Here is a 13775-nt window from a genome sequence, read left to right as displayed (position 1 = left end):
TAGAAACCGCTACAAAACAAGAACAGTGTAGAACAAAAATCAAGTTATACCAAAGTAGAGCTGAAAGCGAGAGAAGAACATCTGAGAAAGAGTAAATAATAAAGAATGGATGACTGATGTCATCCTGCAGATGATGGACCAAAGGAGATGGATTAAGAACAAGGACATGAGAAAATACTAAGTAATCAACACAACAACCAAGAAAGAATTCAGGAGGGCCAAGTAGATATGGATGCAAGAAAAATATAAATTAATCGAGGAGTTCCAAATGAAACAGGACCATATCAACATCCGCCGAAAGATTCGAGAAGCCACTAGTCAATACAAGAGGAGACAACCCTCTTCATGGACAAAGACGACAATTGAGGAGAAGATGGCCACCTGGAAAGTGTACATCGAAGATATTTTCCAGGACTATCGAAGCAACTCTCTAGAAATGAATTGCCTGACCAACCCGTCAATCCTAGATAACGAGGTGAAAGCGGCTTTAGAACATGAAACCACGCTGAAGAAATTAGGTCCAAGATCGAAATTGCGCGATCCACATTTATCAAGATGAGATCCTTACTGTGCTGCAGTGACGTGAGTTTGGAGACCAAGATGCGGATAGTGAGATGTTACGTTCTTCCGGTACTACTATACTGAGTAGAAGCCTACACACTGACGCAAGGAGGTGGATATTGTACAGGAGGATATTAAAGATATCTTATGTGGACCGTGTCACCAACGTCGAAGGCATAAGAAAAGAAAAAAAAGTGCTTTAATTTAGTGAAACAACGTAAGCTTGAGTACTTCGGCTACGGCATGCATACAAAAGATATCGAATTCTGTAACTCATCAGACAGGGAAAGTATTCGGCAAAAGCGGACCGGGATGGAATCGTTTCTCGTGACTAAAAAACCTCCGACAATGGTTTACAATGAATTCCGCTGAACTGTTTTGAAGACCGGTCAACAAAACCATGATGTCACTGATGATCATCGCGGGCCGGATAAGGCACTAAAAAAGAAGATGATACTATCGTAAGACTGACAAGCAAAATCTTACAAATTAATAAGAAAGGGGGATAAATAAAATCAATTAAAAGCATGTTTCACATGAAAAATCCAATCAAGTCTACCAAGTTAGCTTACAGAGCTTACAGAGAAATGAAAATAAAGCTCTCATCAGAACTCTCAATGGTACATCAACAAAAGTCAATATAAAGCTGGTCCTATATTCTAATAAATCATGTGTTCTTGACAGATAAACTCAAAAAAGTTAACGTTAAAATAAATCAACTGAGTTGACTTCAATATAAAAAACACAACATCAAAAAAATAATAAAAACTTGTCTGAAACGAAAGACCTCACGACAAGTTTAAAGAATAGATTACCTTTTGTACTGGTATATATATATATATATATATATATATATATATATATATATATATATATATATATATATATATATATATATATATATATATATATATATATATATATATATGTACACTCAAAACTATTTATTTAGAGCATTTTCCGAATAAGATAACACTTTTAACCGTTCTATGTAGCAGCACATATAGTAACAAAATCTGAAAATTCTCCTATCTATAATGTAAATGATATTTTAATAACTATTGTCTAAAATACCAATTGTAAGATAAATACATTTTACTTGATAGGCACACCAGCCTTTTGTATTATGGTTATTTGGCTTAGTTTCATGTTTCCAGGTACTGATATTAAATATATTGAAGTAAATTATCCATATTCGGATTGTACAGAAAGACTAAATTCTCCAGGTTGTATAGTGGTTCCGTGGTACCAAACTCTGGTATCTACTAGTACTAAAAAACAAATACACGTTACTTTATGGAAATAAAAGAAAAATAAAAATGATTTATAAGAGTGTTGCATTTGAAATAATAAGTTTTTCATCTTCATACTAAAAATAGACAGTTTCTTCCAGCATAAACATTTGTGACAATCTTCAGGTTTTGATCAATTCTTAGAAATAGAAAATCCACTGGAGTTAAATGATGGAGAAGAGTTCCCACAGACATGGAGAATAGATTAATGTTCTAAGAACGCTTTGATTCATAATAAGCTGTAACACAACTAAAGATGATGATGATTCCAGATTAGGTGAAACCAAATGCTGCTAAAATACGCATCAACACTTCAAACGTGTTCTGGGAGGGAAAGCAGCCGGAACCTGCCTTCCTTTTCTTCTTTTTCATAAGTTAGCTATATTACCAGTATTTACTGGGTAATAGTTATGTTTTATTAGTAATTCCGAAGGCCCGCCATCTTGCCATTTCTTTGGTGGTCTTCCTGGGAGCCCTCTTCCGTTTGGTTTCCTATCTCTTACAATGTTTAAAATTCTATTTTATCCTATTATCGTTACATGTTTATTCCAATGTGTTCGTTCACTTCCCGATCTCTCTACATATTCTTCTTTTTCTTCTTGATGAGCCTATACATGACAAATATTAGCGATCATCATGGTAACTTTATTCTTATCTGCAGTAGCGCGGAAAAGCTGCACAGATGTTGTTGTGAACTAGGTTCTGAGGTTCTTTAACCAGGATGTACTTCTTCTTATCTCCTCTCCTTCTAGGAGGACATATTTGGATTTGTTTCGCATAATGTGTCCAAAGTATTGGAACTTTCGAGATTTGATGGTGGTGTCTACACATTGGTCATCAATTTTGTGCCTAATATCTTCGTTTCTTACTTGATCACGTCTAGTTATCCCCAGTATAGATCTTAATGTCATCATCTCAGCTATTCTTAGGACCTATTTTGTTTCTTTTGTAATCAGCGTTTTATCAGTATTGGTCAAACATATGTTTTATAAACGCTTGTTTTTGTTTTTAATCCTAGTTGCCTGTTTCTCCACACTATCTCTTAATGCACCTACAGTTGTTGCTGCTTTTTTAACTTAGTTGGTTGTTTCTTTTTAGATGTCTTGGTGGTTTGTTACATCTACACTCATAGTTACATATTCCGTTTTATCTGTTGATATTGGGATTCTTTTGCTGTTTTGGTAAATATCCTCTGTCAATCATCTTTTGTCTGTATTAGTTTGTCCATTACCAAGTAGAACATAAATGGATTTATCTGTAACCTTGTCTTATTATTGCATTTATTGGTATTCCTCCAGTAGAAATAATCGTCTGCTTTTATTTTAGTTGAGTAGTCAGATTAACATCTATAATCCTTAACATTTTGGGAGATACGTTTTTCTCTTTAAGTATGTTTATTGCCTCCCCGTCGCTTAGTCGTATCTTATCAAATGCTTTCGTTAAGACCACAAAGCACATAAACACGGGGCTGTTGTATTTTCTATGGCAAATTATCCACTATCTGGTGAATTATGAAGATGGCATCTGTATTCATCTTTTATGATTCCTTGCATTTATCCCGTTTCTTACTTTCACATACCTATATGATCTGATGTTTTTGTGCTTCTATATATCAAGCATGCGTCCCTTTTTTTAGACGCGGTTTGTAATTTTTCATGAAGGTTTTTTGGGTTTTTTATTATTTATGTTTATCTTTTTTGTTCACACTTTTTTGTTCCCAATTTTTTAAGTTCCACAGACATATCCAAAGATCTAAATATCTTAAAGTCGAGCTAGACCGCTCACTAATATATAAGTGTCACTGCCAAAATACAAAACAAATAGTTACGAGAAGGAACGATTCCCTCCGAAAATTTTAAGTCAAAATGAGATGCAAATCCAAAAGTCCTATAGTCAACATCTGAAGTTGTTTTCCTCTATAGGAAAATATTCAGTCCTGTATGGAATCGATATAGACACGCCCAATTGAAGGAAATATGAAAAATAAGCACTAGTTGTATGAAATCGACCCCTTCACTCCTACTGTGCCGGGCATCTGGATCTTTGTATCCCCTGAAGGGAGCAGACACGCTGTCCAAAATATGTGGAGAAATTCTGACAATCTTTCGATGAAAAACACTCAATATACGACCTTGAAGAACTACCAGAAGCTATTCGACTTCAATTAATTGACTTATGAGAACCGTTAGCATGGAACTTCTGGAATTGTTCCCACTGCACCCGAAATTCCGCACACAAATCCTAGTGATCCCGGAGAAAATCGTTAAAAAAACTGGATCTGGCTCGCAAATTCCATAGCAGTATACGAAGCCCGACAGGAGCTGAAAAGCTGTAATTAGCCGAATTCAAATTTTATTTTACATTTGCTAAAGTTTGTACTACATAATAGTTAAAAGTACTAACCTGCATCACCGGGTTCTACATAAAACGACAAAGGTTTACACATGCTTTCACATTCTGGTGGTGGATGTAAGTACCAACGTTTTGTTCCTTTTAATTGAGCTTGCCACATTAAACGGTTTATAAAGTCGAGCTACAAATTAAAAAAACTCATTAAAAAAACTACAATAGTATAATACTGTATAACTCACAATAACACTGTATAACTCGCCTTAACTTTAATGTTGATCAGAACAGAATAAATAGATTGGCCAAAAATTACCTTTACAGACATTAAAGCAAAGAAAACAATAATATAAACGATAAAACAATTAAAATATATAATATATATACTTAAAAGGTGAAGCATACAATGAGATATCACAATTTTTACGAATAAAATATGCTAATATGTACCTTATAATAATTAAAAGTAAGGACAAAATTCTAAATTATTCCAAATTAAAAATAAAGACAATATTAAGCTAAAGCTTAATATTGTCTTTAAAATAAAGCTTCAAAACATTAAATGATATAAAAGAATCCCTACAATAGACACAAGAAAGCCTAAAGAACCCAACATAAAATAATGCCTCCAACACGAATATCACCACATCCACTGTAGCAAACTGAACATAGATATCAATGATATTGACGAGCTCTGGGATCGACTGAAACATTGTCTAGATACTGGAACCGCGTAAAAAATACTAAAGACTTCCGCAAGGAAAAAAGAGAAATGGATGAACGACGAGATACTCAATATGTTGGAACAACGGAGACCATGTAAAATCTTCTTCTTCTTTTTTCTTCTCCTTTTAATGTAGACATGACTCAGTCTGTTTTTCAATGTGCCTCCAGTAATTTGTGTTCCATCGTTTTCGTGGTCTTCCTACTGATCGTCTTTCTATTGGGAAACCGTCTCTTGCCGTCTTTACTACTCTATTTGTTGTCATTCGGCTTATATGATCGTTCCATTTTACTCTTCTATTTCTTACCCAGTTCTTGATGTTCTCCACCTTGCATCTACGTTGTATATCTGTACTTCTAGCTCTGTCCCATAGTGTCTTGCCACCATTTTTTCTAAGTGTTTTCATCTCTGCTGTTTCTAACATCCTTGTTGTCATCTCTGTGGTAGGTCGTATTTCTGCCGCGTATGTCATTATTGGTCTGATGACTGTTTTGTAAATTCTACCTTTCATTTCTCTCCCGATATTTTTATTTCTCTATATTGTTTCATTCAGACAGCCTGCGGCTTTGTTTGCTCTATTCACCTGATCTTCCACTTTAGTTTCGTACTTTCCGTAGCTGGATAATGTGATGCCTAGATATTTAAACTCCATCACTTGTTCTATTATTGTTCTATTATACGGCGATTATTCCACCATTAGCTTTATGTCGTCTATGCTAAAGTTACTACTAAAAGTCATCCATAACTAACATACTTCCTAATTCTAAAATCCTACCTGGATGACCGCTACTCTTTTGTACAACATAGGTATAAGCTTACGTTACTATTCCCAGTTCAATCGGGTATTCCACAGGGAAGTGTTTTGGGGCGAGTAATATACTTATTTTCGGAATGATAGGCGTCACAGATATCATAAAGTGCATAGCTTGGCTGAAGTGGAACAGGGCGGGTCATGTGGCCAGAATGAATGGCGGGCGGTGGAGCCAAAAAATTACACTGTGTAGACCACGAGCTGATAGAAGAAGCAAAGGTAGACCACCTACACGATGAACTGATGACGTCAAAAGAATCGCTGGTAATTGGCTACAGAAAGCTCAAGATCGACAAAACTGTTAGACAGTACGATTGAAATTAGGGGAGGCCAATGTTCAACTTTGGACGCAGAAGGCTGGATGATAATGATGATGACACAGCGGACTTAGCACCAAACAATCATACCACGACGGCCATCTACGCATACGACACAGCTGTGTTGTCATTACATCAGGACTCAAGAATAGTTTCTCAACTACTACAGACTAGACTCAAAAAAAAGGAAATTTGGCTTAAGCGATGGCGTTTTCAAATAAACGAATCGAAGACAGTTCATATTACTTTTACAAACCGCAACGGTCATTGTCTGCCAGTATTTTTCAACAATCATCATCTACTGCAGCAAGAAACTGGCAAATACCTTGGAACGCACCTTGACCAAATATTAAACTGGAAGATACACATTTTCATGAAACGCAAACAACTTGGTTCCTTATTGTTCTGAAGCTATTTTCTTGTGGCCTCTTAAAGCAATTACTATTTTAATTGGGAATAAGCCAGGTTTTGTATTTTGAGAACGACTTCCGAAGTGGAAATTGAAAGATCAATAAAGTTATTAACCTAAACTGTGGCTTATTCCCAATTAAAATAGTAATTGAATAAAGTATTTGTCTACAAAGCAATCCAACAATCTATCTAGAGTTACGGACTACAACTTTAGGAAACTGCATCAAACTCCAACATTGAAATCTTACAGAGATTCCAGTGAAAAATACCTCAGATTATTACAAATGCCCCATGATATGTAACAAATAATATTATCAGACACGACCTTCAACTACCAACCAACGGTAACAGAAGTTGGTAACTTGGGTCAAAAATATGAAGACAGATTAACAGAAAATAACAGAAAAGCCAGCATATAGCGAGAGACCTGATGAGACAAAAAGTTGCAGAACGGAATACACCCAGTAATCTACCAGCAAGATTTGAAATAATATGCCCTAGTTGGTGAAAGAATCACCTAATGGTGATGCTTTCATGTTTAGAAGGTAGTTCACGCTGTATATTAGATTATTATTTTAAATATTAGTAAACGTAAATCAAAAACCGTACATTTTGGAAAATGTTTAATTTTAACACTATTGTTTATAGTAGTAATTAATTGCATTTAGCAGCGTACATTAAAGTGTAGTTATATTATTATTTTCTTATTTTCAGAATATTTGTGACAATCTCTTCAAAAATGCAGTTTATAACAATAAAAATATAGAAATTTATTACGTTATTTTTCTATTGCGTACAAATGAATCATACAAATGCCAACCAAAGGATTGACTCAGTCAAATATCTAAACAATCAATGAGAAATGCACTCTTATCTTATTTAGCTTAAGATCACGTCAATTGTGGGAAACAAAATGCATAATTTGTTCATTTTAATATTAATATTCTGTATAAATAAAAAAAAAGTTAATTGAGCATTGGATAATACTATTTTTAATGCAATATCATTCTTAAGATACCTTCTAAACCTCTCAAACCTTCAAATTAAGTATCAAAATTTCGTTTATAATACTTTATCTAAGAGCATGTTTAGTAATAGGGGCATTAAAAAAACAGAAGACATTTGGTCTAGGCGCAACAGACAACAGGGGAAACATACTGGTACAATTTTGAGAACCTTTAAATAACCAATATCTTTTTAAGCAACATTTCAGAACATGTCAGGAATCAAATGTACTTCATTCTACCCTGGTGGAAACATTTATAGCGATCACAATCCAGGAATATTAAGAAAGATGCAACAAAGGTACAATAACCAAGTTCACTGGAAATTCCCGCCAAGGAAATACAAGAAAATACATGTAGAAACAAAAAATGTATTACTAACTGTCAAGAAATTACAGATAATTTCATAAGATGACAAAATTCAAATACCGATGAAGAAAATCTTTCCACATTTAGCGGATAATCGAAAGGAATGGAGTAAGAAGCAGCTATCAAAAGAAACAGATGTATAATTATAATTTTAGTTATTATATTAACGATGGGCTAGGGGCGTAATGGGGTAGTGTTGCGCAACATATAGCCTTTCCTACTGCTCGTATGATGATCTAGATATTCTAGATCATGGTCATCTGGTGCATCCTGCTAGATAACTAACGAGGCTCTGACGTCCGAGTGTTTGCCGGTGTAAGCAATCCACCATTTACTGGTCAACGGCTTCGGGCGGATGAGCTGGTAAGATAAGGAAACAAAGGAGACAGTCGCACGGATTCTTTCAGAAAAGCTAAGTAACATGGAGCAAACATATGATCCAAAAGTATCACTCCAGAATATATGTGAAACCTTTAACAAGATCAGAGAAGAACATCTAACAGAAAATAAAGAGAAGAGGAAAAGTCGGATGAATGACAATATACTGCAACTCATGGAAGAAAGAAGAAAATCAAAGAATAACAAAAGAATGTACAAAAATATTAAGAGACAAATAAAAACCGATATACACAAATACACAAACAACCACAAATCTTTTCAGAGCAGTAGTTTGGTTGGTCACCGAATTTTTTTTTATAATGTTACCTCCATTTTGAGTCCTTAAAATGTGTGAGTAACAGTGTCGGAATAGGATCCTGGATGGAGGGTTAACCCCCAAAACCCCCCTGGGTGCGCCACTGTATTCAAATATATCATAAAAAAAATAAAATAGTTCACAAGGTAGCTTTCAAACTAAATGAAATAAATCATGTTAGCTTATCAAATTGGAAAATATAAACAAAACTTTGTGCAAGACATCAATATAATATAATAAGAATGGAACCTATGAATAAATATTTGCGTCCAAAGTAGCTAGTAACTATGGCCGATCTTGTTTCCGGAATGTCAGTGGTGTACGAAAAAAATTCTTTTGGTACATATACTCAGATGCAAAAAAACGCAACAGAGAAAATTTTGGTCAAATTCAAAGTATTTCAGGTTTTTTATTTTTAGCCCTATTTTGATGATTTTTTAGCACACTGTCTAAAAATTTATAAATCTTAATTTAGAATAGTGAGATTTTTAATAAAATTTTGTATTTGACTTAATATACGGGGTTAATCGAAAGGTGGTTTTTTATCCTAACTTTGAAACATGCTGTGGCATAATTCCGTTAGCGGATTTTCGTAAAACCTTGTTTTTCAGTTGCAACCATGTCTTCTAAGTATTATGTTTTTTGTTCCATTTGAAAATATGGATTGGTTCATTTTTAGGATCGAAATGACTTTGCCACCCACAATTTACGACTTTTCCTATTTTTACCATTATCTTTTGTATTAATTTGTAATACGACGATGAGGGCTTTGGTGACTGATATCGAAAAAATTTCATATCGACAGCCCAGAAGCACTGTATTTAAATAATGATTAAAAGCAATGACATTATCTTGGTTTTAATGAACAATGATAACAACAACAAAACATAAAAAAACAACTTAAATGTAACTTAACCTAAGTACGCATATAACAAAGAAAAACTACTAAAAAATAACTCAATACTTTGTATTGCCTCCCGTAACCTCTATAACTGCCTGTACATGTCGGCTCATGCTGTCTATAAGGTTGCGAATATCATCTTGCTGGATGTTTTGCCATTCCTCTTCTAGGGTCAAGCGAAGTTCGTTAATTGAGGCTGGTGCGACTTAGCGACCTCTAATATTTCTACCAAGCATGTCCCAAACGTGCTCTATTGGGTTCAGATCTGGCGAACACGCCGGTCAGTTCATTTTATTAATACCAACTTCCTCTAAATATTGCGTGACACACATTGCAGAGTGGGGTCGCGCATTATCTTGCATTAATAGAAAATCATCGCCGATATATTGAGAAAAGGGTACTACGTGATTCGTGACATTGTAGCTAGTAATGTGACGTCAGTACCGTCGTCAATTAGCTACATGTAAAAATATCAACAGGCTACATCCTTAGTATATTATATCAATGGTGCAAGATATGCATTATATGATTACATAGAATTTGTTTTTGGTACTTCATCGTAAAATATCATGATATTTTACAGATTTGATTCTGTAATTGGCATTGTGTTTTGATTCTAGAGGACTTTAAGTTACACCCATAACATATTACCAATAATATAAAATTATACAATGCCCTGACATGTTTCACCTCATTATCATCATTAATAATTGTGTACATTAGATTCTAGACTATATTTCAAAGTAACATAAAATATCTTCTCACATAAGAGACTAACTTGGTATGCATATTTCCATACCTGTACTTGCCCTACAATGGCAGTATTTCAGCAGTAGTTGTAGTATTTCCTATTTTGTCATCTATTTAGATAAACAATTATGCATATCACCTATATACCCTGAAATGTGTTCTACCTGCTATTGTTAGAATGTATGTCATGCATGTGACACATTATTAGAAATATACTCCATTTAAACATGGGTTGTATTGATTATTAAAAACTATTAAGAGATTAGTTATCTATTTAAAAAGAAAATTTTCCAACTTACATGTAGTGTAGCACCATCATCATACCCCATAAAGATGTATTCTTTTGAAGGTATTTCACTATCTTCTGGTAAAAAGTGAGGCTTTGGATAGTGTTTTCTCATCTCCTCAAGAATAGTTGGGTGGCAGTTACCCCTAATATATGTAAAAACATAATATATCAATTATTTTAAAAATCTTTTAAAAAAGCTTAAAATATATTTTATGACATTATTATAAAATAATCCAATTATCTTGGGAAAACTTTACCTCCTCTAAAAAATACTTATCATCCTTATCATCACAGAGCAAGAAAATAATATTGATTTGTCCTAGATATATGTTTATTTAATACCTATTAAAACCAAGAGCAGTTGTAGAAAAATATAAAAGTAAAAATTATTTTTTTAAATGTTGCAGTAATTATTTCAATACAACAAGAAACATGTGAAACATACTGGGTAATGTAGGAACCTGAAATTTTAAAATCTTAAGTCCTTCAGGCCATACAATTAGCCAAAAACAGATTCTCCTGGACCAGACATCTCGACTTAACTTTTAAAGATACAAGAAGACCACATTAGTGCACTAGTCAAATTTTTTAACTGGCTAAAATGTGTTTTATAGCACTTCTGAAGAAATAGCAAGCATAAAGATGTCACAAATACAAATTAATTAGTCTGATGAGCCACACATTGAAAATTTTTCTTTGTATAGTTGTAAACCCAATGTTTACAAGGAATGGTACCAGTGCCTTGAACCATTACTTTTCCAGTAGTACCTTGACCAATATAAAGTTATTTATTTAAGTTAATTTTTTCGAATACAAAAAAGCTTTTGATATGCTAAATTATAGAGCAACTAAATTCAAGTAAAAAGATAAAGCACAAAAATGAGACAGCTCAGATGTTTCTCAAAATAAAATCATTCTGTAACCACAAATTAAACCTAAATTGCATTAAAGAATGATCAAATGTTGTATTTGGTCTATGTTAATATATGACATTAGATTTGGCCTTTGAAGACTGATATGATCAATAACCTAGAAGCGTTTGAGCTGTGATTGTGTAGAACAATACTCTGAAATATAACAAAATAAATAAATACCCTGAACAGCTACGCAGACCAACAAACAGGGTATTAAATAATGCAAAGATGTTTGTGAATAATTTAAAACTGTTAAGATAAGAAAGATATCATATCTAAGGCATGTTCTTATAGGAGGCTGATACAGAATCTTTTAGCTTCTAATGAAAGGTAAAATCAAAGATCACAGAAAAATTGGAACAAAACAGATGTCATGGCTAAAGAACATTCACAATTGAATAGGAATATACATTACTGAATAACTATTTCAAGTAGCTTAAAAGCACAAACAACTTGCTAATGTAATTGAAAATATTAGGAGAACCTAATATGGCACAGAAAGAAGAAAAATGAGATGTAATAAATAGAACATTAAGTACTATATCTAAAAATGTAAGTACATGTACCTAACTAGAAGTACTTAAACAATTGAACAATATAGTTGTAGCAGAGTGTTTTAATGATTTGATATGTCTTAAAATGTTTGGATCAAGAAACAAATAAAGAGTCTACTTACAGCAACAATATTATGTCCTAAACGAGAACAGACATATTAAAAATAAAACAACTTTAATAAATAACAAAACAGAAAAGTAAATATAAGGTTGAATGCTCGGATAAATGAACTTTGGTCAAATAAAAGGCATATATCGAGCACAGTTTAATTTAATCTTGCCCAAGTACTTTCGATCGCTAGATCATCGTCAGGGGCATTTCGTCAATTGCGGCATATCTGACAAGAATAAAATGTCATAAACATATAATTGTACAACACACTACACTACACAAGAACAAACAAACACTTTAAAATTATTGAAGAATAGCTACATTGCGTACAGAATTCTGTCTCCGGCTTCTATTCTTCAATAATTTTAAAGTGTTTGTTTGTCCTTGTGTAGTGTAGTGTGTTGTACAATTATATGTTTATGACATTTTATTCTTGTCGGATAGGCCGCAATTGATGAAATGCCCCTGAAGATGATCTAGGGATCGAAAGTACTTGGGCAAGATTAAATTAAACTGTGCTCGATATATGCCTTTTATTTGACCAAAAAACAGAAAAGGTGAAACAGGAAAGTTTGGAATAATAAACTCGATATATAACATTTGAGCAATAGCCAGATAGTCCAATATTACATTAGATAGCAAAAAAATGTTATTATTTAAAAATAGACAATTTTAAAGATATTCGAATAAAATCATTGCTAAAAAATTAAATTTAAAAGAACTTTAAGTGGATTAGAAAGCTTTTTTAAAAACATTTGTCAAATATACATAAATTACTCACACTCACATTAGATATGGTTCACATAAATATTACTTATGTTAATATTCCTATTATTGGTGTTATTCTTAATACTTACAAAATGAAATTTTACCAAAGAAAAAACTTACCAACCAACATACCATGACTTTTCAGTAGGTTCATTTCTAGATCTTTCTTCACTCATTAAGAATACATCTTTAACAGATATAAAATCAGACTTAAAATGTAGGAATTGACACTCCTCGTTAACACTTCTGATTGAGCCTTCTATATTATTGTACAGTTTTTGAAAATATTCTAAAGAAAATACATGCATGGCAGGCCAATGAAGAAAGGCCTCTTTTATCACAACAGGTTTTGAACCATAATTATATGGCAAAAATGTATCTCTGCTTACATTTGGCAATATTATAGGTTCTGTTACATTTAAACAAAAATTACAATTGGATATTGGTCTAGTAGCTTCCCAAATAAAGTAATTATTAGGTAATATGCATCTTACACCAAAAATATAGTTTAAAGCTAATATGAAATATTCTCCATTTAAAAGAATACTCAAAACTGTTGCGCTAACAAAAATAAAAAGAAATATACTTTTGTATGATATTTTGAAAGATTGCTCCAAATCTTTTAAGAGACATCCAGAGTCAATATAAAATTTATTTAAATTGTAGATAGATTTTTTTAATTGATCAGTTTCCTTAACACATATTTTATCTGTATACATTATTTTTTAATCATCCTGAAATCAAATGCTACTTATTTATATAATTATTTTTTTCAACTTCTTACTATAATTATGATATTAAGGACATTGTTTATATTATTACTGTCACCTTTGCTGTCACTGTCATAACAAGATCAGAATTGTCAAGTCGACTGTCATAAGACTTCAAGCTTCAAGGCAGTTTATTGCGTTTTTTTTAACTTAATGTTAAAATACTTAATAAGTTTTTAATTTATCTT

At 32.8% G+C, this 13775-nt stretch overlaps 1 protein-coding gene across 1 annotated transcript; it reads right to left on the bottom strand.

The window, feature by feature from the left end:
• Positions 1-1500: 1500 nt before the first annotated feature.
• LOC140448564 (uncharacterized) lies at positions 1501-13635 on the bottom strand. Its single transcript, XM_072541649.1, has 4 exons — positions 12938-13635; positions 10480-10612; positions 4257-4386; positions 1501-1832 (listed from the first exon to the last, which is right to left on the bottom strand). Exons 1-4 carry the CDS (start codon positions 13534-13536, stop codon positions 1747-1749), a joined length of 948 nt encoding a protein of 315 aa, XP_072397750.1. The 5' UTR covers positions 13537-13635; the 3' UTR covers positions 1501-1746.
• Between the last annotated feature and the right edge of the window lie 140 nt (positions 13636-13775).

The sequence above is a fragment of the Diabrotica undecimpunctata genome, chromosome 8 (assembly GCF_040954645.1).
Source record: "Diabrotica undecimpunctata isolate CICGRU chromosome 8, icDiaUnde3, whole genome shotgun sequence".
In the NCBI taxonomy this organism is placed as follows: domain Eukaryota; kingdom Metazoa; phylum Arthropoda; class Insecta; order Coleoptera; family Chrysomelidae; genus Diabrotica; species Diabrotica undecimpunctata.
The sequence above is the reverse complement of the archived record's forward strand: the minus strand, read 5'-3'. Positions and strand labels throughout refer to the sequence as shown.